This window comes from Myxocyprinus asiaticus, chromosome 11, assembly GCF_019703515.2.
Source record: "Myxocyprinus asiaticus isolate MX2 ecotype Aquarium Trade chromosome 11, UBuf_Myxa_2, whole genome shotgun sequence".
In the NCBI taxonomy this organism is placed as follows: domain Eukaryota; kingdom Metazoa; phylum Chordata; class Actinopteri; order Cypriniformes; family Catostomidae; genus Myxocyprinus; species Myxocyprinus asiaticus.
In genome coordinates this window covers 35,430,211-35,443,518 of record NC_059354.1, presented here as the reverse complement: position 1 = coordinate 35,443,518, position 13,308 = coordinate 35,430,211, and the positions used below count along the sequence as shown (strand labels likewise).

At 37.0% G+C, this 13,308-nt stretch overlaps 1 protein-coding gene across 8 annotated transcripts in view; it reads left to right on the top strand.

Moving 5' to 3' along the window:
* Positions 1–13,308, top strand: part of LOC127448539 (DDB1- and CUL4-associated factor 6-like) — a 51,315-nt gene that overhangs the window by 12,280 nt on the left and 25,727 nt on the right. For all 8 annotated transcript variants that reach the window (XM_051711165.1, XM_051711166.1, XM_051711163.1 and 5 more), the window contains exons 6-8: positions 954–1,089; positions 4,479–4,690; positions 12,276–12,369. In XM_051711165.1, the coding sequence (XP_051567125.1) occupies positions 954–1,089; positions 4,479–4,690; positions 12,276–12,369 (442 nt within the window). The remainder of the gene's footprint in view (positions 1–953; positions 1,090–4,478; positions 4,691–12,275; positions 12,370–13,308) is intronic.

Below are 13,308 nucleotides of genomic sequence, written 5' to 3'. Positions count from 1 at the left end.
CTGTGAGGCATGTCAAGGTGTTGTTGGGCATATTGTCACCGGGCTTTTTTGTGGCATTGGCGCAGTAAAGGCTTCTTTCTGGCAACTCGACCATGCAGCTCATTTTTGTTCAGGTATTGTCGTATTGTGCTCCTTGAAACAACCACACCGTCTTTTTCCAGAGCAGCCTGTATTTCTCCTGAGGTTACCTGTGGGTTTTTCTTTGTATCCCGCACAGTTCTTCTGGCCGTTGTGGCTGAAATCTTTCTTGGTCTACCTGACCTTGGCTTGGTATCAAGAGATCCTTGAATTTTGCACTTCTTAATAAGTGATTGAACAGCATTTTCAAGGCTTTGGATATCTTTTTATATCCATTTCCATCTTTATAAAGTTCCATTTACATTGTTACGCAGGTTTTTTGACAGTTCTTTTCTGCTCCCCATGGCTCAGTATCTAGCCTGCTCAGTGCATCCACTCATTGACTATTTATACACAGGCACTAATTGCAATTTAAAAAGCTACAGGTGTGGGAAATTAAACTTTAATTGCCATTTAAACCTGTGTGTGTCACCTTGTGAGTCTGTAACAAGGCCAAACATTCAAGGGTATGTAAACTTTGATCAGGGCCATTTGGGTGATTTCTGTTATCATTATGATTTAAAAAGGTGCTAAACAACTATGTGATGATAAATGGCTTCATATGATCACTATCCTTAAATAAAAGACAGTCATATTTTCAAAATCAATGCCAAAATTTCACAATTTCTGCCAGGCTATGCAAATTGTGAGCACTACTGTATACACAGGTACTCAATCTCAACTGCTATACATTACTGTATGGAGTATATGCCACTGGTCCTCACAATCAGGCATTTTAAAAAATACAGTTGTGCTTGTTCCTTGTATTTGCTCTTGACATTTGTCTCTTTAGCTCACTACATACCAATTTTTGTTTCTCTGTTATTCCTCATTAGGACATTTTGATTAATTGTCGGAGAGCTGCTACCTCAATATCCATTTGCCCCCTGGTCCCCTACTATCTTGCTGTGGGATGTTCTGATAGCTCAGTAAGGATCTATGACAGAAGAATGCTTGGAACAAGAGCTACGGGTGAGAAAGAATCATGTTCAAGTTTCAGCCTTTTTTCGAATTTCATATTTCAAAACAGGGGCATACAGGAGAAAATATGTTTACCCAGGTTTAAAAGTTAACACTTACAGTGAACAAAATGTTGGTAAAGATTAGTTCTGGTAACTAAATGAAAGGAGTTACTCGCCAGTAACGGAATCGTTATTAGCTGACACACAATGAATGCTTTAAGTCGAATTGTAAGAATTATAATGTGACCATTTCCCAATTCACCACCATAATTGTGGATGCTGCTTGTACGCTCCCATAAAAAAAAAAAAAAAAAAAAAAAAAAAATGTACATTTGTTTTAAAGGTGCAATCTGTAATTTTTTCCTCATTAAAATTTTAACTACTAATTAAATTTAGTAATTTTGAAATGTGTGTATAAAATCATGAGCACTCACATGAGATGAAGACACCAGTCATATCAGTAACCTTACCTAACCTAGTAAAAGCCCCCTTCATGGGGGCTGCCATTTAAGAATCACATGACCAACCGAATACTGCTCACTTTTTATCTCAGTAACTGTCTGTTATTTGACATTTTCACTCATGGATTAATACTCATGGCTGACTGTGAATAGTAAATTCTATCTACAGAGACATTTGAAACTGAAAACTATTGATTTTGAATGATGCTGCATCCACACCACAAGGTGTCACTGTAAATCTAAAATGACACAAACAGAAAAGTTATGGAGTGCACCTTTATTTGAAGAGACGTCAATTGTTTCTCCTACACAGCAATGAGATTAAATGGAGATCAAGTGGAGACTTTAAGCAAAAGGAATTGTTGACCGAAAAAATGAAAGTTCTCATCATTTACTCACCCTCATGCCATCCCAGATGTGTTTGACTTTCTTTCTTCTGCTGAACACAAATGAAGATTTTTAGAGGAATATTTCAGCTCTGTTGGTCCATACAATGCAAGTGAATGGGTACCAAAATTTTGAAGCTCCAAAAGCACATAAAGGCAGCATAAAAGAAATCCATATCACTCCCATGGATAAATCCATGATTACAGAAGAGTTATTATTAAGGGTGTGACGAGATCTCATGCCATGAGATCTCGCGATATTAAAATGTGACGATATTTCTCGTTGAGGTGAAAAGCTGTGTCACGAGATCAGCATGAGTGTGAGGGTGAAATTAGTATAGAAGATGCCCCCGCCACTTTTAAATAGTTTTAGGTACACGGTGGAAACAATAAACTGCGACAGAGTGACAGACAAGACACAAACAAAGGCTGTGTCTCGTTTGGAAGGCTGCATCCTCCGGAGGTCGCATTTATCAGCCGCATACTTCATCGAGGCTGTCTCGTTTAATTTTTTCGATGACGTATGCGGCCGACAAATGCGACCTCCGGAGGATGCAGCCTTCCAAACGAGACACAGCAATATGTAAGCACTGTAAGAAAGTAGTGCCGTACAACGCGGCTAACACAAGCACTATGCAAAGACACCTACAGAACCACCGCAGCTCTCAACTAAAATCAACCAGATCTGAAGAGACTCATGTGAAATCATACAGGAGAGAAGCCAGTCAGTTGAGTTTGTGGCAAAACTTTTACAGTGCTTGCATATTGTTCTGTCTTTTACTGCATATGATAATTCATACTTAGAAAGTAGAACTGAAGTTACATTCATTACAAGATGATTAGTTAAAACATTTCAAAATGCACCTGCATTGTTTTGCATTTTGTGACTTTCAGTCAAATAAAAGACTATTTTTCCAGTCATATACACTACCGGTCAAAAGTTTTGAAACACTTTGACTGAAATGTTTCTCATGATCTTAAAAATCTTTTGATCTGAAGGCGTATGCTTAAATGTTTGAAATGAGTTTTGTAGACAAAAATATAATTGTGTCACCATAATAATTTATTTCATTATAAAACTAAAATGTATTTTAAAAAAAATTATTTGAAATTGATGACTTGGACCAAATAATAAAGAAAAGCAGCCAATAAATGCCCAACATAGATGGGAACTCCTTCAATACTGTTTAAAAAGCATCCCAGGGTGATACCTCAAGAAGTTGGTTAAGAAAATGTCAAGAGTACATGTCTGCAAATTCTAGGCAAAGGGTGACTACTTTGAAGATGCTAAAATATAACACAGTTTTGATTTATTTGGGATTTTGTTTAGTCACAACATAATTCCCATAGTTCCATTTATGTTATTCCATAGTTTTGATGACTTTACTATTATTCTAAAATGTGAAAAAATAAAATAAAAATAAAAATTATAATAAAGAATGAGTGTGTTTCAAAACTTTTGACCGGTATTGTATATAGTGTTCAAATATCGTCTCGTCTCGTTCTCATGAACCCAGTATTGTGTATCGTCTCGTCTCGTGAGCTAAGTGTATCTTCACACCCCTAGTTATTATAGGTGTGGGTGACAAACAGATCAATAATTAAGTCCTTTTCATGTAAATCTCCTCTTTCACTTTCCCATTCTTCTTGTGTTTTTGGTGATTCACATTCTTCATGCATATCGCCATCTACTGGGCAGAGAGGATATAAATTCAGGGAGAATTTATAGTAAAAAAAGGACTTAAATATTGATATGTTTCTCACCCATATTTATCATATCCCTTCATAAGATATGGATTTAACCACTGGAGTCATTTGGATTACTTTAATGCTGCCTTTATGTGCTTTTTGGAGCTTCAAAATTTTGGTACACATTCACTTGCATTGTGAGGAATTACAGAGCTGAAATATGCTGAAGTATGTAACTTTTTCAGTGTTAGAATACTTTCTTCAATCCCAGCTTAATATACAGAGACAACTCTATGTAAGCCATTCATAGATACATTTTCTCAAAAACTGTAAACACACTGTCTCTCTGGCACTATAAAATTAGTTTAAAATTGTTTTGGGTGGCCCGCTTAGACCCCGGCTCCCAACATTACTTGAGCAATGGTGTGAGTTGGGGGCGGGACTTTCTGGCTGTTCAATCAACAGCATATTCAGGGTGTATTCAGGCAAGAAGTATTGAAAACATAGTTTAATTTACAATTACATTCGGTGGCGCTAGTGTCGCAGAAATTGCATACCTCAGCCTTAAATATTTTTTTTTTATTTTAAATAAAACTGAGAATTCCGTTACAGTAAGTCTCCTAATGCAGTGAGCAACCTTTGAGCAACCTTTGACTGGTATAAGTTCCCTTGGAGAGATTTAGACTTTCTTGTTTCGATTAATGCAGTGAGAGACAATTGCACACTTTCTTTTCCCTTGATTATTAAGTACCCATAAAGAAGGCTTCACATCCTGTGAATCTGCAAAAAAAACTTTCTGCTCCTCCTTTTAAAATAGAAACAATTTCAAAAGGTTTTATATAATGATCTTGCTTTTTCACTAGGTAACTACATGGGCAGAGGGACGACAGGAATGTGTGTACGTTTCGTCCCAGCCCACCTGTCCACCAAATCCTGCCGCGTCACATCACTGTGTTACAGTGAAGATGGACAGGATGTGCTGGTCAGTTACTCATCTGACTACATCTACCTGTTTGACCCCAGAGATGACCAGGCCAGGGAGCTCAAAGGACCTTCTGAAGAGCGGAGAGAGGAGGTTAGCAGATATCATGAAGTTCTCAAGCCATTTTTCACACCACAGCTTATTGTGCAGACCTGGGTCTGTTTGACAGCAAAGTTCGGTTCATTTTGTTTGGTGTGAATACTCTTTTCCAAACATGGGTGCGCACAGTTTGCAGTTGGTTTCAAAAGCAATCCCGCCTAATTTGCGAAAGTGAACAGATATTGATGACATATAATTTGTCTATTATAAAATGCATTGCTCATTGCTTTTTAAAATGAAAGAAGGTGAGCAGTTTGGATTCATTGCATCTCTTGCAATGCAAGACAGACAGGCGGCATTCTATGAACCAGAGGGTCCAAAATATGAGTAAAAAATTAATTCAAACAGCTCTTACTGTGGCACAGTGGCAAATAGCTGTTGCTAGTACAGATGATGCAAATGTACCACAGTTTGGAGCCAAATAATACAATGTGATATGAGACCAGAAGTAGGATGGAATGGAATCGAACTCTGATTGAGACAAAGCAATTAAACTAAGTGTGACAACAGCTTAGAAGGTGAATAGGTGACACTGACTTCTTATATCAAGCCAAGCTTATATTTATATTTATTTAATTAAATCAAAAGCTTTTGTGGTTTTTATAATCACACAAGAGCATATCGCAATTTCAATTTTAATTGAATTAGTTGCGCAGCACTAATGGAAATGGAGGCAGACATCTAAAAGTCAAGAAGAGCTGGCTTGGGGCTAGTCTCTGCAATTAGCCTGTTCTTGCCCAAGGCAAAAATAAATAATGGTCTTTTGAAGTTCTCTACGCTCTTGTCTCATGCACTCTGTAATCCTCAGTAGTATTCTGCTTCAGTGGTCCGGTTTGGATTTGCATTTTGTAGAGAACTGTTGGAGAGGATGACTCTAAAGGCGTTTCTGCTTAGATTCTGCTATGGTTTAGGACATGGCTCACTGTTTGTGCTACAGCTCAGTGTTAAGAGCGATTCAGGCAAGGGAATGAAAATATGCTCACAAGGAATTGTATATCATAAAAACCTGCTGGATGTTTGCTGTAAGGAGATGGCCTTAAATGCTCTGGGAAAGACAGAAGGGATAGTGACAGATCGAGCAAAATTATTTAAGGAGAAGAGAAAGCAAAGGAAGGTAGACAAGCTTTGTGTTTGTCACATAATGCACAATCAAAGCCAATCAAAACGTTTTAGATGTTTAATATGTGGAGTTGGATTTTGAACTGATGGGATTTCATTGCAGGCAGAGTTACTCAGAGCTATGCAAAATATATACTACTATTCAAATGTCAACTACTTTTTATGCAAGTTATGTAAACTAATATAGCTAGGTTTTTTGTTGTTTTTAAACCAGTTAGCCTATCCACATTTTTAAATAATAATAAAGACACCAAAACTATGAAATAACACTAATGCAAATATGAGAATAATGTAATGATAAAAAAACGAACAAATTAAACCTCTTATATTTTAGCTTATTCAAAGTAGCCACCCATTACAGCACTGCACACTGCATTCTCTCAACAAACTTTATCAGGTATCCAATTGGGATGCTTTTTCATTGGTATTTAAGGAGTTGTCATGTACGCTTAACACTTGTCATCCATTTAAAGGTGCACTCAGTCATTTTTTTTTGTTTGTGTCATCTTAGATTTACAGTGACACCTAGTGGTGTGGATGCAACATCATTCAAATCAATAGTTTTCAGTTTCAAATGGCTTTTTTTATAGACAGAATTTACGATTCACAGTCAGCCGTGATTATTAATCCATGAGTGGAAGTGTCTAATCAATGAGTGAAAGTGTCAAATAACGGTTTACTGAGATAAAGTGAGTAGTATTTGGCTGGTCATGTGATTCTAACATGGCAGCCCCGATGAGGGGACCCCCTCCATGCAAAATAAAACAGCTGTTATAAGGTTACTGATATAACTGGTGTCCTCATCTCATGTGAGTACTCATGATTTTATACATATATTTAAAATTTACTATTAATTTCTTTAGGAGTTAAAAAAAATTTTAACTCCTAAAAAAAGGTGCACTCAAAAACACTTTTTTGACTGCTGTTGAATGGCGACAAATTTCAAATAAAAGTTTCTGAAAGTCCCTGTTTCAGATCTGTTCTTTGATTCGATTGTAATCAATAATACTGTAATAAAGTAAACCAATTTATAAAGAGAGTTAATTGCATATTAAGGGGTGAAAGAGTGGGTCTAAATTGGTAAAATAATCAAATGCTTTGGCACGGGTCTAATCGAGTGTCTCCTTAATCTAAACCGCCAGTCTATAGACTGCTGCTCTGTTTTGTTGGGATAGTAGGGGGTGAAATGTGCGGGGTCACTGCTCCGGTCCCTTCAGCTGTCGCACGGTGTGATCAGCTGTGTCCGGATCCCCCGCAATCACATTCCTTTCCAAATAGAGGTGCAGATACATGCACAGCTTCACTGATGAGACAGAAATAGACACATATGGTGGAGTGATTGCCAGCGAGAGTAAAGAATCTCCTGCTGACTTTTATAAATCTTTGCTGCACCACCAAGATTTTGCCGTACTGTTTGTTTGTGACCGAACGTGGTGCTCGTGCAAGGTAATATTTTTGGGGTTATTTCACCCAACAACAAAAAAATCTGTTGTTATTTACTCATTTTCATGCTGTTCTAAACCTGCATGCTGTTATATTTTCCTCAGAACAAAAAGGAGAAATTTAGAAGGATTTTCACATAGATCTTTACCATACAACAACAGTTCATAGAGACTTATGACACCATGGTTGGTTCCAAAAAGGAAAACAAGCATCTTAAAAATACCACATGCTGTAGGTAGTCCATATGACTCATGCACTATATTCCAAGTCTTCTGAAGACATATGGTTGCTTTGTGTGAGGAATAAAATGTAATTTAAAGGGATAGTTCACCAAAAAATTTAAATTCTCTCTTCATTTACTCGCCCTCATGCCAACCCAGATGTGTTTGACTTTCTTTCCTCTGCAGAACACAAATTATGATTTTAGAAGAATATTTCAGCTCTGTAGGTCCATACAATGCAAGTGAATTGGTGGCAAACTTTTGAAGCTCCAAAAAGTCAAGGCATCATAAAGTAATCCATGCTAGGTATGTTAATGATTAATCAATTAATCGTCGTTAATAATTTGATCGTTAAACCTTATCGGTTGTCGATTAATTAATTTCAGGACAAATGCGATTAGTAACCATGCCAGCAGACTTTGATAAGGGTGTCTATACAGTCATCCACCGCTAGAGGGTGCTTGCATGCTGAATAATTCATTTCATTAATGATTAATCGATTAATTGATCATTAATTTTCACGACGATCGATTATGAAAATGTCTGAAAATTGACATCGATAGCCCATACTACTCCAGTGGGTTAATCCAAATCTTCAGAAGTGATATGATTGGTGTGGGTGAGAAACAGATCAATATTTAAATCCTTTTTTGCTAGAAATTATTCTCCCTGCTCAGTAGGGGGCGATATGCATGAAGAATGTGAATCAACAAAAACACAAGAAGAAGAATGTGAAAGTTAAAGTGGAGATTAACTGAGCAGGGAGGAGAATTTATAGTAAAAAAGGATTTAAAAATTGACCTGTTTTGCACCCACACCTATCAAATCACTTCTGAAGTCATTGATTTAATTACTGGAGTCTTATGGATTACTTTTATGCTGATTTATGTGATTTCTTGAGCTTTAAAACGTTGGCACCCATTCACTTGCATTGTATGGACCAAAAGAGCTGAGAAATTCATCTAAAAATCTTCATTTGAGTTCAGCAGATGACCCAGATACACATCTGGGATGGCAGAAGGATGAGTAAATGATTTCTTCTCTGATTTGTAACTTGTATACTGTAACTGCATTGCAATGGTCTTTTAACAGAGCCAGTCTGAGGACCGCAGTGTGTTTGGTTTTACAAAACAGAAATGCAACTTTGCATTATATCACAAGCCCCTTGATAGTCTGCATTTGTCCTCTCCAGCTTCCTAACTAAGTTAAAAAAAGAATAGCTCAATTTATCCCTCTGTGTAAAGTAGATACAAGCTGCAGTATTTATTATTATATTTTTAAATTAAACCCTTTCTCTGATGTGCTTTGTTTGGTCTAATGTGGCTAAATTAGAGTCAGTGCTTGTCTTCTTAATGCACATTTGCACCCAGAATAGAGTGTCCTGACTGTCTGTGGGCTGGAAAAAGTTTGAGAATGAGGCACATGGCGAGGTGGTCTCAATAGTTTATCCTATCAACATCCTTTAAATACATGATGCCAATGCCATTGCACTTTGCAGAGTAGGGGAACTAAACCTTCCTTTAGCATTATGAGATCTGCCCGTTGCCAGAGCTCAACAGGGCTCAACAATAAGGGTGGTCTAATGGCCTGGGGTCAGTGTGAGAGAGGTTTGATGATCAGATACTGTGATCAAAATAAATATATAAAAAAATAATAATAAAGAAGACAAATTAAACAAATAAATCCCCATAAAATACCCAAATAGTATTGTATAATATTGCCTATTTAAATAACATACAAAAACGGACCCTGTAATGCTTCATTCTTGAGTGTTTCATGCGCCCATCTTTGTCAGCACTTAAAGATGTCATTAGGTCAAAGGAAGAGAAAGGGGCTGTTCACACTGAATGTGTCATTGCCCTAAAAAGCTAGATGCAGTATGAAGGAAAGAGTGGAAAGCGGACCTTGATATGCATTTTTTAACAGTTGAAGTTCTCTTTAACATGACACGGTGTCTAAAAAAAAAAGAGTCAGTCCTGCACAAGATGCTGAAAAAGCGAAACGTGGAGCAGCAGTCAAAGATATCCGTTTAGCACTTGTCTACATAGGAAAACAATTGAAAAACAGAGTGAAAGGATGCCACAACAGGTTCGGTTTGAACAGCCCCTAAGGGTGGTACAGAAAAACAATGCTTCAAATGAATGAAAGGTTTGAAGATAGATGTGGCAGATTTATTAGTATGTCACTGGGTCTTGCCTAAAAATCCCTATGAAAGTAATTTGGCAGTTAGCGAAGTGGCATGTGAGAGAAGTTTAAAAAAGCACACTTGATCAACCAGATCTGTGGTGACTACTGATTCAAGTAATGCCCATTGTGGCATTAGTGGTGTGTGGTCTTATTTATTGGATTTAAAATTGCATTGTATCATATGGCCTCGATGTATGGGAGTCACTTCAAAACATGCAACACAGATTTTTCTGCATTTACTGAAATTAATGAGGTTGATCTTCTCCATAAAATGTGTAAAAGTGTCCATTCTTTTTTAAAATTTGTTATTATTTTCTCCCACTTTCTCCCCAATTTGGAATGCCCAATGTGCTCTAAGTGCACGTGGTGGCGTAGTGACTCGCCGCAATCTGTGTGGTGGAGGACGAATCTCAGTTGCCTCGACGTCTGAGACAGTCAATCTGCGCATTTTATCACGTGGCTTGTTGAGCGTGTTACCACGGAGACCTAGTGCGTCTGGAAGCTCACGCTATTCTCCAAGGCATCCACGCACAACTCACCATGCCCCCACTGTATTTGGTAATTAGTAGCATTTAAAATTAGTGCATCAGTTTTTATTTTAACCATCTTTACAGGATGTGACAAGTGACCGTAGGAAAAAGGCACTTTAAATGCAATAACGCAAAAGAAGCCTAAAGTGGTATACTTTCATACAAAGTAATGATGAAACATAACAATAGGATAAAAATAGAGCATGAAGTAAATTTCAATGCTAATTAATGAAGACATGTATCTCTGAATGAGGTGATTACTGTAAATATTGTTGGCTATAGCCTAAAAGTAGGCTAAGTGATTGCTAATGAAACTTAAAAAAAATAAATCTTATTTGATCTTTCCATAGATGTGTTATTCCTCTATAAAATAGTTTAATAACAAATAGAACTCAGCCTAAATAAATGAGATAGGTGAGCAAACATTTGCTGTGCCTGAATTCGCACACTTGTTCACTATTCCCTATAGACTATAGTGAATGCCACATAGTGCACAATAGCTGCTATTGATGATAAGCTGCTGTTTTCTTTAAACATGAAGAAAAGGGAGTATAAAAACGCCGCAAGACCTGTCAAATACATTTCAGCACCAAAGGAAATGATCAGCGACCGATCAAACTTAAATATAGACAGCTATATATTAGACTATGAAAATAAAACTGATTGACTGTTCCACAGAGATCAGACATAGCTGGCAAACGTTAACGGCACAGAAGTTGATGCATTGGCTGCTAATAACATCAGTAAAACACGCTTTCCCTTGGTCGACCTTCTCCGTGAGCGCTAGCTCCTGAGCACCAACAGGATGCTGCCTATAGCAAAACTTTTGACTCAATTTAATTATCAAAGTAACAAATAAGTTTTTTTGGAAGTTCAAATAATCCATGCAAAATCCACTTGGCTCATAAAACATGCATCCTTAGTTTGAATGGGCATGATGCCTCTGGGTATAATATAAGAATGCTAAAATAACAGGCTTATAGGTACAATAAAGGACAGGTAAAATAGAAGTCATGGTCCACACACACTAAACAGATCCACATGATAGTTGTCACTCTCGTTTTCATTTGGCTACACTTCAGCAAATATAAAACTTGCACAATTGCTAGTGTAAGCGTTAACCCTATAAGACCCCTGTGATGTTCCAGGGACACAAAAAAAAATGTAGCCATAAATGTTAAACAATAAAAAAGGTCTGTTTATGGTAATGATTTAGTGATTCCTGGTGTCCATTAACAATAGACACTGGTTCTGAATTATGTGAAATATTTTTTGCCTTGTCACATGTCACCAAGCTTTATTTCAAAGGAAGATTTTTGGTCAAAACAGTAACGATGTAGTTTGACTTGGCTGCATCTAATCTATTAATTCTTTGTGGTATGGATGACACCAAATGACAAATTATTAAACAACACCAGAGAAATGTGATGTCCATTGGAATGGATGCAGAGTCTGAAAGGGTTAGACTAATAGGCCAATTTGTTAAGTTCTCACCTGAAATATGAAATATGCGGCATCTGATTGCTGGAAGTGCTTGAATTTGGCCCAAAAAGGAGTGCACGTGGGCGTCAACTTTCGTTGTAATGTGCATAATACATCGAAATATCCAGCATTTTCTATTTTTGTTTTCCTGCTATTTTATTTTCCTTGCAGCAAAAGAGAAAGGAGAAATTGCTGATTTTTACATTTTTGAACATTGAAAAAAAAAAAAAAAACTTTCTGAAATTAAAAATGTAATTACCTGAAGGGGAACTGGTCCACAGACTGTTGTTTTTTTTTTTTTTTTTTTTTTTTTTGTGTGTAAGGAAAATTTTATGTTAAATATTTATTACATTTTTATTGACAATATGTTGCTAAAAAAATTTTCCTTTTATTTTATTTTTATTTATTTTTTGGAACCAGTGGAAGTGTTGGCAGGGCCAGTACAATCTGAATCACTGGCCCAACCAGGCCAGCAGAAGAAAAAAAAATCCTTTTTGTTAAGCCCTGATTGCAAGGCAGAGGGTGAACAGTGTTATTTTTAGGGCCTCTGAGAGGCTTTGACAGTGATTGACAGCCTGTTGACGTGTGTTCCCACAGCTGAGGCAGCCCCCAGTAAAACGTTTACGTCTGAGGGGGGACTGGTCGGACACAGGACCACGCGCTCGGCCCGAGAGTGAGAGGGAACGTGATGGTAAGATGAGAACACACACTCATGCCTTATTGGTGACAGAAATATTTTCACTCAGCAGCACAAATGGGTGGAACACACATATAGTAGGGTTGCCAACCGTCCCATAAAATACGGGATCGTCCCGTATTTAAGCTGGTCAGATGCCATCACGGTGAAATAGTTCCGGATTGCTAATTTAACATTGATAAAAGTTGGAACATTTGCCAACGGTGGGTAAGGGACCGTCTGAAAAGTCCACACATTGTGCTAAAACTGTAGAGGGTGTGGTAAGGGACCATCTGAAAAGTCCACGAATGGTGCTGAAACTGTAGCGTTTTTTTTAATATAAATGTTCAGTAAGATCAAACAATGTGTGACTAGAATAGAGTCATAAAGACAAGTACAGGTGAAGGAAAAAAATAAATAAAAATTATTACAAAATAAAAAAATACATATAAACCAACCAAAATGTATAGATAAGATAAAGAAGACAAATAATCAAAAAAATAAAAATAAATACATTTTTAACATATAAAAGATGTATTTTTTTTTTTAAGTCATTGGTCAGGAAAGTTCTCGTATAAGTTAGCATATAAGAAAGGATATAACATTTTCATTAATAACGCATATTAACTCAACACATTATTGCTAAAACTGTGGAGGATGTGGTTATGGGCCGTGATTCTTTTGAATATCGTTTGGACTTTAATGTTGTTTCTTCATTTGAGATATCTTAATTTATAATTTATTATTCTTATACATTTTTCATTACTGCATAATATCTCAGTGAAGTAGCTCCTCTGCTCTCCGTGACGTACCACAACTCATATGCACACCCACTTTATCTCCATCTGACTGCTCTATAAACACTGCCATTCTCCTCCATGTTTTTACTAATCAGAGGCCCTTAGTATCAGCCTCCAGTGTCTCTCAGTAAGTCTTTAATCTCTCACAGTACCT